The 13,116-nt window shown below is 53.8% G+C and overlaps 5 protein-coding genes across 5 annotated transcripts; 3 read left to right on the plus strand and 2 right to left on the minus strand.

Annotated features, from left to right (window-relative positions):
* Positions 1-1,707: 1,707 nt before the first annotated feature.
* Positions 1,708-3,603, plus strand: VTJ04DRAFT_10484 (uncharacterized protein; the record flags this gene model as incomplete). Its single annotated transcript, XM_069358228.1, has 2 exons — positions 1,708-2,299; positions 2,399-3,603. The coding sequence occupies 2 exons, from the start codon at positions 1,708-1,710 to the stop codon at positions 3,601-3,603; spliced, it is 1,797 nt and encodes a 598-aa protein (XP_069213813.1).
* A 533-nt stretch (positions 3,604-4,136) lies between these two features.
* VTJ04DRAFT_10485 (uncharacterized protein) lies at positions 4,137-6,005 on the minus strand (the record flags this gene model as incomplete). The annotated part of the gene is made up of 1 exon (XM_069358229.1): positions 4,137-6,005. One exon carries the CDS (start codon positions 6,003-6,005, stop codon positions 4,137-4,139), a length of 1,869 nt encoding a protein of 622 aa, XP_069213814.1.
* A 2,629-nt stretch (positions 6,006-8,634) lies between these two features.
* VTJ04DRAFT_10486 (uncharacterized protein) lies at positions 8,635-9,449 on the plus strand (the record flags this gene model as incomplete). Its single annotated transcript, XM_069358230.1, has 3 exons — positions 8,635-8,912; positions 8,987-9,317; positions 9,375-9,449. The coding sequence occupies 3 exons, from the start codon at positions 8,635-8,637 to the stop codon at positions 9,447-9,449; spliced, it is 684 nt and encodes a 227-aa protein (XP_069213815.1).
* A 153-nt stretch (positions 9,450-9,602) lies between these two features.
* On the minus strand, positions 9,603-10,224 carry VTJ04DRAFT_10487 (uncharacterized protein; the record flags this gene model as incomplete). The annotated part of the gene is made up of 2 exons (XM_069358231.1): positions 9,603-9,792; positions 10,202-10,224. 2 exons carry the CDS (start codon positions 10,222-10,224, stop codon positions 9,603-9,605), a joined length of 213 nt encoding a protein of 70 aa, XP_069213816.1.
* Positions 10,225-10,691: 467 nt separating this feature from the next.
* On the plus strand, positions 10,692-12,134 carry VTJ04DRAFT_10488 (uncharacterized protein; the record flags this gene model as incomplete). The annotated part of the gene is made up of 2 exons (XM_069358232.1): positions 10,692-10,948; positions 11,030-12,134. 2 exons carry the CDS (start codon positions 10,692-10,694, stop codon positions 12,132-12,134), a joined length of 1,362 nt encoding a protein of 453 aa, XP_069213817.1.
* Positions 12,135-13,116: the final 982 nt, after the last annotated feature.

A 13,116-nucleotide genomic window follows, 5' to 3' on the forward strand; every position in this document is an offset into this window, starting at 1 on the left:
CCCTCCTCCCTCCCCGAACCGCCTACCCTAGACCTCCCGACCCACCTACCCTAGACCGCGACCTTCCCGTCCACCTGCGCACCTCCCCCCGACCGGCCTACCCTATACCTCGTGGGTGGGCGGCGGGCGAGGGACTCGGGTTCCGAGGGTGCACGTCTTCCCCTCGCCCCCCCTCCCCAAGTTCCCCGTTCCCTCGGGCCCCGGACGGCCTACCCTATACCCGGTCTCGGGCAGCCGACTCCTTCAAGACCGCGCGGGTCTTAGAGATCTCGCGGCCTTCCCGGACGGCCTACCCTATATATATACTCCCCCGGTCTCCCCCACTCTCCAGCTTTGCTCTGACCATCTCTTTTCTCCTACGTGTGCAAAGTTCTGTCCCATGGCTCCCACCCCCCTCAATCACCCTCCTCTGTTGATGATCTCATCGCTCTTTGGACTTTCTTTCGTTCCTTCTTCTTCGTCTTCCCCTTACACAACGCCATCCCCAGCATCACTCACATGGTTCTTCAACGACAACCTGCCTTGCTCTACATAGTCTCCTCATCGCCCGGTAGGAATCGGTTCCTAGATACTGAGTCATCGGTTCCATCCGAGAAACAGCACCGGACGTTACTTTCGTCGGCGTTCTCTTCAGAGCCCCCTGAGTACTGTTCCCCATATATCATACTTCTCTGCTCTCTGGTTCAATTGCCATACCACGACACGAAGCATTCAAGGATGACGACTAGCATTTTCCCATAATAACCTCCGCAATGCAGTTGGTCTTGCCACAGGCATGCGAATCCCTGCGACATCTAGTCTCGATCCGATGCGTTTGTGGCCTGCGTGCAGTCATGGTTCATTGAACTCTCTTCTTACCCTCTGCCCATCACGCTTTTGGGTCACTGCTTTTACGGCTACGCAAACCTCCATTCAGTCACCTCTGCGCTCTCGAATCTTTCGATGCTCTTGTTCTTCCTCGCTGACTCTGTTTGTTGTTTCGCCAGAGCTCTCTAACTTGGTTGAATCATGGCTCTTCACATCTACGTGCCTCTCCAGAGAGCTTTGATGCGAAGGGCTGACTTGCAGACCTGCTTGGTCTACACGGCTCGATGGAACAAAGTCCGCAGTCTGCAAAACAGCACTGTCTGGTTGCCATCGCTTCTTCCTCCACAACAGTTACCCATGTCTTTCGCTGATGCCTAGCGCCAAGCGCGGCTCGACCCACAACGCTGTTCCTCGTCTCCGATCCTTGTCTGCCGTGGTGATGAAACCCGTGCGGATCTCTGCGCTTGTCCAGCAAATCGTGTCTCGCGGCTCCCGGCGTTCTGACTTGGATGCAGTGTGGCAACCTGCAACTGGCTTCATGTCTCCTGGCCTGTGCCGTATGCATGCTGCTGATCCATGCAGGTCCAGATTGAAATCCCAGCAATGTCAAAGTTTCGCCAATGAGGACCTCCAGCATGTTGTCAAAACCAGCAGCTCTTCGATGGTGCACGATGACCACGGAGGCGTCTGGTGTTTCACACCGCTGATGAGCAAAGCCGCTAATGGAACTATGCAGATTCATCAGCATCCGCATATCTATGTATTAGGCACCGGCATTCTCCCATGGTCCCCACGGTCTTTTTCCTGGAGCTTTCGCTCATTGATTTGTCCTTCAAGCCCCTCCAGTGAAAATGATCTGGGCTTCAACTTTGTGACGCCTCCAACCCGGATCACCCAGCAATGGACGCCTACGCCCAACCCAGCGACAAGTCCTTCTTCAATCCTACCGATGTCGACGATACTCCGAAAAGCCGGGAAAACCCGCCTTGGGGCTGGGTGTGGGAGATTGGCCAGACACTGGTTGCTCTTGGGTCCACGGTTTACTTAGTCTATCTCCTCACGCATTATGACAATAGACCTTTGGACGACTGGCGCTTCCATGGTCTCAGTTTCCAAGCCACTCTCGCCATCTTATCGACAGCCGCACGAGCCGGTGCCGTTGCTGCTGTCGGCACTTGTCTCAGTCAGTACAAGTGGTTATATTTCCTAAGGAAACCACACAGACTGGATGATCTTGACGTCCTCGACGAGGCGAGCCGCGGAACCTTGGGCTCACTCCGCTTTCTGTTTATCCGCGTCCCTTCTCTCGCAACCGTCGGCGCTCTCCTGACCATCATCTCGCTGGCCTATGGCGCCTTCATTCAACAGCTTGTCGAGTTGAAACCAGAGGACATATTCGTGGACGACCCCACGGCCCTGCTCGGTCTAAGTCATGTTTACAACGGCGGCGCTGCTCCTGTTGGGCACATTGGTACTGTCTTTGATGTCCGAGGTATGTAAGGTATCCCTGCCAACAAACCACCAATGGTGTTCCATGATAGCTTCCCCTTCCCGCAAGAGTTCTGGCCGGTCGCAGCTAATCGTTTCCTAGCCATGACGGGAGATGTCAAGATGCAGGGTGCTATCTACCGCGGCTTGTTCAACCTGAGCTCGCCGCCCGTGTTCAACTGCACATCTGCCCAGTGCCTATGGCCAGGGACTCATGTGTCTTTGGGTTTCGCGGCAACCTGTGCGGATGTCACCACCGCTACCCTCGACGCGCATGGAAATGCGACCGGAGTTTGGGGTGCAGAATATTGGAACTATCCAAATATGACCCTGACAACTCCTGGCGGCGTTCTTCTGAATGGGACGTTTGTCGCCACAGACTGGCAAACAGTCGTGAGTCTTGGGGCCAAGGACCGGACACAATCTACCATAAGATCTTCTGACAAAGAGGGGCACGTGAGTCCTACTATCGTCCGTGTCGCTGCCCTGCGGATTAAGTCCGACCCGGTCAACTACTGGCCTCAAGATCCGTACAATGACATGGAGATCGTTGAGTGCGACATTGACCTCGTGGCCTACCGTTACACGAATGGATTCGTTGCAGGGGGCGACCTTTCTTTTCGGTCAAAGGAAGTATTGCGTCTTGGCATCGGCAACGCCAGTGTTGGGCGAACCGACCAACTAATTTATGACGTCGATTTCATTGAGGATGGACTGCCGACGTTGAGCACACGAACCCACGACCTGGCAGCAATCCAACAATTTTTCACCTCGGATCGGTTTAGTGGAAGCATCTATGACGGCATAGCTGCGCCTCCTTCGGTCGGCTTAGGCAATGCGTTTCTAGAGGGGGATATGATCGAGATTTTCCACTCGATGGTGGACAGCATGACGGACCAGCTGCGCACGAACTTTTCGCAACCAGCCACTGCCACGGGCCGAAGTACCCGAACGGTCATTTTTATCCGCGTTCGCTGGCCATGGTTGATCCTCCCCGCCGCCGGCATTGGATTGTCAATTCTCTTCGTTATCTTGATCATTGGGTGGACGTGCAAACATCGAAACAGCGTGCCTCCATGGAAAAACAAGATTACACCTGTCCTGATGCACCGGATCGAGTTTAGGCACGGTCAAGGCATTGACAGCGGAAGTGTTGCTCACCTTGTCACGGGCTTTCGGAGCGTTGAGGGACTGGAGCAGTACACCAAGAGAATTGAGGTACAGCTCGACCGGCGTGAGAGGCGCAATAACCTTTACAAAGCTGTTCCTGCACCGGAAAGAGATCCATACCAGGTTGTCATGGAATGATTGGCCGCTTTTCGAGGATCACAGGCACGGGCTGTCCTCGAGATGATGTGAGGTCATCCAGAGGAAGAGGAGGGTACCGACGGAGCATGCATGGCTTCGCATCCAAGCTCTGGTTGACTACTGTATCTAATCTGTGGGGACCCTGGATAGACTTGCATGTAGAATGCAGATAATACATAATCACGCGCGATGTACCCTCCTCCTTAACAGTTGTCCTTGTGTGCTGTCTGCTCTGTTCTGTGGTCGAGTGCGAATGACCTTGTTTGAATCAGGGGTTGGAAGATCTCATCAACGTGCTGGATCGGCATGCCATACGAAGTAGTTGTAGACAAGATTAGGAGAGCTTGGGGTTGAACGGAAGTTGTCAAAGAGCGTCGGCGTTGCTTCCAACAGTTGTGCATTACGGGGTTGGGAAGAGGTTCAGATACATCCCACCAAAGGACTGTCACGACTGGGACGTAAACTTGCTGGGAATACCGTACACTCATGTTTGTTTGACGCCGAGCGGCTAGGGAGACCAGCAGAATCGCTGATCAGGATGCCTCGATGGCAGGGAGGTAAACAGACTCGAGTCTTGCCCGCATCACCCTCTCGGCCGATGATGGATCCATGCGTTGCTCAACACCGGCGCGCATCATCTTGCCGACCAGAAACATCAGTTTCCCTTGAGGGTATGCTTTGGCTTTGCCTTGTTTGAAACGAAGGAACTCGGACAAAACTTTGTCCTCTCCCTGAACCACACGGTCAGCAAGCTCTGCATATTCCTCCTCTGACAACTCCTGGAACCATAGATTCCCCGACTCGATAGCTTGAGTGACCCCGTTTGGAGCAATCTCCCCGCGGAAAACAGCCCAAAGCAACTCCTTGGCCACCTTCGCCGTAATCTCCTTGCGATGAAGATGCGCGAGGATAGCAGCAAGCTCGGATGACGGGACACGGCACTCTCCCTCGGGGGTCATGGCGAGATCGGATGACAGTTCTGTCAGCTTTCCCAGTTCATGCAGGCACCAATTGGCAGCCAGTTGCGCGTGTCGTTGCTCAGACGCGGGTTCGGAGTTGCTGCCAAGGCCAAGTCGCTCCTCCATGGCGTCGAGAACATTGTAGAAGTACTGGACTCGGGCACCATCGTCAAGTGTCACGAGTGACATGGCATCTTTGGTGCTGAGGCCGTAAGTGTCAACTAGGTCGTTGATTTCCTCGTCCGGGAGGACTCCCATGGACCCCGCAAGTCGAGAGACGAGGTTGTTAGAAATGACAAGAGGGCCGAGATCGGGGTCGGGCATGTACCGGTAGTCGACCTCGCCTTCTTTGCCACGCAGGCGACGAGTCTCGGTGCTCCCCAGGGACCAACCGCGGGTTTCGCCCTCGACAACTCCACCCGCCTCAAGGACGGCAATCTGGCGATCACGCTCTGCGATGATGGCATCCTCAACAGCCTTGAAGCTGCTCAAATTTTTGATCTCGGTGCGCGTGCCCAAGGGGCCCATCGGCGAACCATCATCCGCCACGCGGCGCACCGAAACATTGATATCGGCACGCAGGCCGCCGGCCTCCATACCCGAAACGCAGGCGTCGACAGAAGCAAGCAGCATCTGGATCTTGCGAACCAAAGCAGCAGCAGTAGCGGGGTGGTGGATCTGAGGCTTCGTGATAATCTCGATGAGAGGAACGCCAACGCGATTGAAGTCCAGCCAGTGGACATTGCCGGGCATGGCGGTTGTCTTGGCTGTGTCTTGCTCGAGCTGGACGCGTTCGATCTCGATGTCGATGCGGTCTCCGTCAGCGGCAGCAATACCGTCGCGCGGGTACAGGGTGACCCGGCCGCGGCGGGCGAATGGCTCATAGTACTGCGTGATCTGGTAGCCGGAGGGTTGGTCCCAGTGGAAGTAATGCTTGCGGTCGAAGCGGCTGACGGGTTGAATGGTGCAGCCAAGAGCGAGAGCTGCGCGAACTGCAGGTATCAGGGACTCGGACTGAAAGAGGGGCTGGGAGCCCGGAACGGCGAGGTCAAAGAGTGCGACATGGCGATTCGGGGTGTCCTGGAAGGAAGTGGTGGCGGGGGAGAAGAGTTTGTAGGAGGTGTTGAGCTGGGCGTGGATCTCGATACCGACGGTCAATTCCCAACCGGGTACGGTCTGGTTGTCGGCGTTCTTTTTCTTCTTGTTTCCCGAGGCCTTGAGCGCCTTGTTTTGGTCCTTGAGCTGCTTGCGGAATGGGACAGCAGGTGTCGATGTTGGCGATGCTGTGGCTGTTGCTGCTGTATGCGCAGTGTGGATAAAGGTGCGATTTGCGACGGCCACGCCCCCTGCTCGGAGCGGTGTCCTGGCGCGAAGACAGCCCCGGCGAGTAATGATGCCCGTCAGCAAATACCTGCTGAGCTCGGCAGTCGAGATGCGGCTCATGGCGGGTTGTTCAGCCCCGAAGATGTTCCGGGCTCGCCGGCCTGCATTGCATTGCGCAACCCATGAACTGTTGCGTCCTGGTTTGATGTCCGCCTTGGTGATGCGGCTCAGGTGGGGGGACCCACTTCACCTGATTACATAAGCCCTGGTGTTGATATAACCTGTTGATATAACCTCTAGCAACGACGATGACTGGATGCCTTGCTTGACCTGGGCAACATGAACAAATCTTGGACCATTCTGCTTTCCCCTTTGTTTCACTTCTTTCTTTTTCTGACGCCCTTGCTCCTTTCCCGCTGCCCCAAGATATCATTCAGGGCGCCTTTTCGCGTCCTCCGGCCGACTCTTCATGCCTCTGGAGGGAGGAATGCGTATTAAGGGCGATAAGACCATGGTATGATGCACTATTAGACCTTGCTGGTTGCACTAGGTACCTAGGTAATTATCCCTATCTCAAGCAACATATCATCACCGTGTGCTGTTTGATGTGACCTTGAACGCTGTGCCAAGTCCCTGAACTTGCTTGACACACTTCAATCTGACTTTCATCTTACGAAATAGACGACACAACCTTAGTTGAACGTCTGGTTTGAGGGTCGTCCGAGCGGCCGAGCTCATGAAAACGTCAAGGCGGATGCAGTGCTCGAGCAACTAACGCATCAGGAGAAGTCCATAAGTGGTGGATTTCTCCTCTACTACCCCATCGTGGTCAGCTCCCTTTGATCACCCAAAATAATTCTTCCGCATGGCCTTCTCGAAGGACCTGTCCCCACAAAAAATATGCGTTCCTCAGCAATTTTCTTGTATTCGCTGATGGAAGGGAGGAAGATACACAGGTCACCTGTCGCTTTCTCGCCACCCCCACTACCCAGGCATGAAGGAAACCTCTACTGTTAACCCACCCTTCAGTCAAGCGTTCAATTCCAGGTTCATCATGTCAGGCGCAAGGTTTCCTTCCTCTAACCCGGCGGATTCCTTTCCTGCGAGCCGATAACCAGGAAAACGCTCATGAAATCTTATTTTTGGAACGTGAGCAAGGATTCCTCTGCTGGGTAAAACTGCTCCAAGGTGAACGCCCATTTCAACCGCGGACACCACCATGTCTTGGAGGAGGCGTTATGATGAAATGATACATTTAGCCGCTTGATGCAGGGGAAAACTTGGCCATTCTGCGATGGAATGACGACTCTTGATGCGAACAACCGGAGGCTCACCTTCGTCTCTGAACAGAACCCCTGTTTGTCCGAAGGACATGACCTGCGGGTTTCATCAAGGTCTTGGTTTCGCTGCAAATAGCAACACTTCTCTCCACGTCGATGGTGTTAATGCCTTGCTGCCCAACTGCTGATGTGCGCATCAAACTTCATACCATAACCTGGACGATGTGTGCCGCTGGGAGGTGTCAAGCCACCTAGATACCTCGTCATACTACTACTGTGTAATCTTAGGCATGGCCCACAAGTGTAACTACCTCGCCGACCCGTCTGCATACTAGTACGCGCTCACATCAACACCTCATGCCAAGAACTTGGTCCTGCATCTCCAATTTAGCCGCCAAAAGAGGTACTGTCGCGAGCCGTTACGCCCGTTGCACCGGCGTGTTCCGTTCCCGCACCTGCGGGACATATTAGGCTAAATACCCCAAATGCCGAGATCTGGGGAACCGGTCTCTATGTGTAGGTCCGGAATCCGGGGAACGCAGCGTGAATCATGTCGCATGTAAACATGATGCAACCTTGTGCTTCTACAACCGGGTTCCTGTCTCTACAGAACTAATATGCACTTACTTCTAGAATGTAGAACCAACATCGGGTGCCATGCCACGTGATTGTGCTATGGCTCATCAACGCAGTCACTTACACGCTGCCGCCAGTCACGAAGCTAACCGCTGGAAAAGGGAAACAGAGAAGCTGAGAAAATCCAGTGGTCAAGGGGCAAAAGATATCCACCCAAGTCCAGAAAAGGGCTCGGAGTATCTACCTAGCTGGGTAGGTAGCCGCCCTCATCTCATCCTCTTGTCGCCGTCCATGTTCTTTCTTCTCCGCATGGCGTGTGGCCTTGCTTGGACTCTGAATGGATGGACCATGATCCATCTGACCACCCCATGTTTCACCAGTTTGCTTGGAGGACCCTTGCCCTTGTTCCCCGGGCTACCCACCCAGTCGTAGCCGTTGCCGTGTAGGGATGCCGGACAACCGTTCGTGGATTTTCTACGCATATGCCATGTTCCTTCTCTTTGATATCCGAGGAATTTTGCGCAGCCCTGTTTGCATACCACCACGGAGCGGCGGAGGTGTGGGGAGGTATGTTCTAAAGGTAGAGCGCTCCGGAGCGTCTCGCATCACCAGACCAACATGTCATTGGGTCTCCGGAGACACCGAACAAGCACACCGCACTGTCACCATAGAATTCGATTTAGCCAGAAGATAATGTAGTCTCCGATAGGTGCGGATCGACATGGTGGTGTAGGCTGGGAAGTAACCTTGGAATGCATCTTGGGATGGCGTCACGACGACTCAAGAATATAAAAGGCTGATGGAGGAACGTCAAGGTGATCTTGTTGACTTCTCACCACAACCGTCGCTGCCTCGTCACTTGCCTACGATCCTCCAGCAACTCACAGTTCACCATGGTCTCGATCAAGTCTGTCCTCGCAGCCGCCACGGCTGTGAGCTCTGCTCTTGCTGCCCCCTTTGACTTCGTTCCTCGGGACAACTCGACGGCCCTTCAGGCTCGCCAGGTGACCCCCAACGCTGAGGGCTGGCACAACGGCTACTTCTACTCGTGGTGGTCCGACGGCGGAGGCCAGGTTCAGTACACGAACCTCGAGGGCAGCCGCTACCAGGTCAGATGGCGTAACACGGGCAACTTCGTCGGTGGTAAGGGTTGGAACCCGGGAACCGGCCGGTAAGTCTTGTACCCTTGTTGATCAGATTTGCCAGAGAGGCACGTTATGTCCAAGAAATACTGACAGCCTGTAGCACGATCAACTACGGTGGTTACTTCAACCCCCAGGGCAACGGCTACCTGGCCGTCTATGGCTGGACCCGCAACCCGCTCGTCGAGTACTATGTCATCGAGTCGTACGGCACGTACAATCCCGGCAGCCAGGCTCAGTACAAGGGCACATTCTATACCGACGGCGACCAGTATGACATCTTCGTGAGCACCCGCTACAACCAGCCCAGCATCGACGGCACCCGGACGTTCCAGCAGTACTGGTCTATCCGCAAGAACAAGCGTGTCGGTGGCTCGGTCAACATGCAGAACCACTTCAACGCGTGGCAGCAGCACGGAATGCCGCTCGGCCAGGTAAGTTCACTGCTCGTCGTGTTGTTGGTTTGGCCAACGTGACTCACACTTCTGCAGCACTACTACCAGATCGTCGCCACCGAGGGTTACCAGAGCAGTGGCGAGTCCGACATCTATGTCCAGACTCACTAAGCGACGCACCCCGCATGACAAAAGTCCGTTACCATCACATCTTGGCAACCTCCGTTTTCTTGCGCGGACAGGGGTTTGCCCGGAGGTTTAGGTTACATGCCGGGTGAAAAGGAGCTATGCTATGGGCGCGGCAATACAGTCACTGTTGTCGTGTCAATCGGAATACATCACAAAATGGTGTTCATCCGCATGAGAATTGCCGGAGACATCTCTCTGGCCATTCATTTTCTTGTTCATACTTGTTAGGCAGTCGCTTGGTTGCCTACCTCTGTTTATAGTCATTCTTTTTCTGTACATACTTCTTCCCCAATGAACGATCTCTCGTTCAGCCGAGTTATGTTCCCTTTACACCCATGCTGATGTGGTGGACTGTAAGACCACTCTTTTTAGTGTATCAAGGACTAATGATCCCTTTTGTGGTGATTATTATCTCATTCAATGGAGTACCTGTAGCTTCGCAGTGGTCAAGAAGTACCTAGGTAGCCTTGAAATTGCCTAGGTGTTGCCCAAGATGTCAGAGAAGTGATGCATAGTACAAATCACAAGTTGTCCCACTTGTCCGTAACAAACAAAATGGGTTCGCTTGGCTTGCCATGACGGCCTGCTGGATACAAGGATTACAAAAGACTGAGCGAAGTGGAAGAACCGCAACAAATGTCAACTAAATGCTCAAACAGGGGACATCGCCATAACTTGACCGACTCTTCGTCAGGTGGAAGGCTTTGGACAGTATCATTTGGCGAAGAACGAACCTAACGACGCCGCCTTCAAGCATACGCGTTTCATTTTGTTCCCTAGAACTCCAGCAATACATGTTTGACGGTCTGTCAAACTGTGTGGACTGTGCATTCCAACCGTTCCCATTATTCTCTTGAAGACTTGCTATTGTTCTGACCCACTGGCAATTTGACTTGACGGCCTGTCAACTGTAGCCAAAGCATATGCTGCCCCCATCACATTGTCTCAAGAAAGAAAAATGTCTTACCGTCAGAGACCTGCAGAATGGCCATTCCGGCAACGCCGAAGGGATCCTTCACGGTTGCCGAACAATCATAAAGATGGATCAGGTATATCTGGAGAGACGTAACTGAACTTCGAAAGTGCTCTTGCTCTGATCTCTGCATCATCTATTGTCTCTGTCTGGCCTTGATGCGCCTGCTTTTCAGGGCTGTTGTTGACAGGAACAGAAATTCTTTGACACCAACCTTCCAACATCACGTTACCCGACTCCACCTGCCGACGATGATGAAGTCTGCAATTTTCACCTGGTCCGGCTTCCTCCTGGTTTTTGGCCTGGTCACAGGGATGTACGGGCTTCAGCCAAAACGCAGCCTGGATCCCATCCCTCAAAACCTCATGCCTTTCCAGCTCAGCGGAGATCTTTCCAAACGCCAAAGTCAGAGTAGGCCGTTAAATATCGATTTGTCAGTCTATCGTCGGGGCGACACGGAGTTGCAATGGTATGGCGAGATCACTGTTGGAACGCCGCCTCAGAAATTGTGAGTTTTATTTGCTTAGCACCTATCCCAACGCCATGTCAACATGTAGAAGTGCTGACCTCAATCCTCTATTAATTACAGCAACGTCGTCTTCGATACAGCTGCAAACCTCATGCTTATCGGCTACAAGAACTGCACTACCTGCGGCACCCATGCACTCTATGATGACGCCAAGTCCAGCACATCTTCTCCTTTTCCTGGCTACCGATCCGAGGTTCTCTTCGGTGCATCGGGTGGCGGCACCGTTGCTAGTGATGAGCCTCAAGGCGCCAACTGCACCGTCGTCAGCGACACTGTTAGGATGGCCGGCCGCGATGCCCCCCGCGCCGAGTTCCTGGTTTGCGACAACTTTTCGTCTGGTTTGAGAACCCAAGATCCTGACGGTATCTTTGGTATTGGCTCCGTTGGTGACGCGTTTTGGGATTACTTCCGTCAGAATGAGACGTCTTACAAGTCCATTTATTGGATTTTGGTCGACTCCGGCCAGATCCCAAGCGCAGAGTTCAGCTTCTCCTTCATCTCAGATGGCCAAGTATGCAGTGGGAAGAACCACAAGCGCGGGAAGGAAAAGGCGAAAGGGATAGAGAAGGGCCAAGTTGGTCGCGCCGGGGTGCTGACGCTGGGAGGGACAGATCCAAGCCAGTACATCCCAGGTACTCTACGAAAAATTCCTCTCGACTGGCCTCTGTCTGAGTCTGGGAAGAGATGGGTGGTGGACGTGCTCGGGGCACGCGTGGACAGTTACCTGCTGACCAACTCTACCGACGCCGTGACCTTAGTCGATACGGGCAGCGCGACCATCACCACGCCGGACCGGAACACGACACAAGAACTGTACGCGCGAATGTCACCTAGCATCATCCCTCTCGACGATTTTGGCTCGTGGGGTGCGCCGTGCGCCGAGCTGGACCGCGCCGCCCGCGACGTTGTCTTTACCGTTGGCAGTGCTGATCAAAACGTCGACGTCGTCGTGAAGAAGGAGTACGTCAACGTAGGGCCGTTTCCCGGAAAGCCTGGATACTGCCAGGGCGTCTATGTGGATCCGGAGCGAGTCGCCCGCGAACCCATCCACGGCCGTCCGGCATGGATCCATGGCACTCCGTGGCTGCGGTCCTACTACACGGTCTGGAACGCCCAGGACCGGACTCTGGGCTTCGCAACTCCGGCTCATCGAGATCGGAATTAAAAAGTACAAAGTATGACCGCGGACTGCCAGCAGGATCGGTGTGATGCCTGTGAAGTGTTGCACGCTGGCTGCCTGTTCGGTGTCAATCATTGTACTCTCTCGTGAGGTGGACAGAAAGGGGACAAGGAGTTGAATCCCAAAACAGGCGCCGGGATATTGACGATAATAAGTACCGAGGTGCCGGGACCTGCTAATAGCTGACATACCTGATATGAATCGATGCCAATTAATTTACGATGATGGCAGTCCATTCGACGTAACAGTCACAATATACCTCAGTCATGACCTCCGGGTCGAGTTTCTCAGCGCCAAGAATGGGACAAGCTCAAGAGTGAGAGGTTGATCTCAGTGTCGCTCAACCTTCCCGGCTTCATTGCTTGGAAACAAACACCCTGTTGCTATTCTTGTTAACTTTTTTCTTTTCTTTTCTGTTGTTGTCCTTTGTGCTAAATAGTTTTTCTTCTTTTGGCTGGTGGTCCATCTCATCAACCAAGCCTCACACACAACACAGCGCATGAGCACACAAGGTCGGCTGACGCGGCCCGTGGGTTGTGGCCTGGTCGCATGCACCTTCAGCATGCCCCTCCTTCCTGTGTGCTCTGTGTGTGCCATGCCACAACATGCTGGGCACTAGCCCCATGAGGCTGACCTGGAACATTTGGACTCAGGGATTTTGCAACGTGCAACCGACACTTGTAGGTTTTCACTCATTACCTTCATGGCAGATTGAGTCAGTACTCCCCTCCTCCAGGGCCGGTCAGATGTAACTGTTTCCCGTGATGCAAATACTGTTTGCCGGCAAGGTACGACTTCCGACGTTGCAAAGCCTCTCCTCGTGCGAAGTAGCCATAACTTGTGACCTTCTAGTCTGGTAGTATAAAACACATGGAGTCATGGGCAAGATGCTCTCTGGAGGTGCTAAATGATGCTGCCGAGTTTGCTCGTTCTAGGAGTCAACACCAACCCGCCCTCTTCCCGTTTT

Source organism: Mycothermus thermophilus (assembly GCF_041956435.1).
Source record: "Mycothermus thermophilus strain CBS 625.91 unplaced genomic scaffold VTJ04scaffold_8, whole genome shotgun sequence".
Taxonomy (NCBI): Eukaryota; Fungi; Ascomycota; class Sordariomycetes; order Sordariales; family Chaetomiaceae; genus Mycothermus; species Mycothermus thermophilus.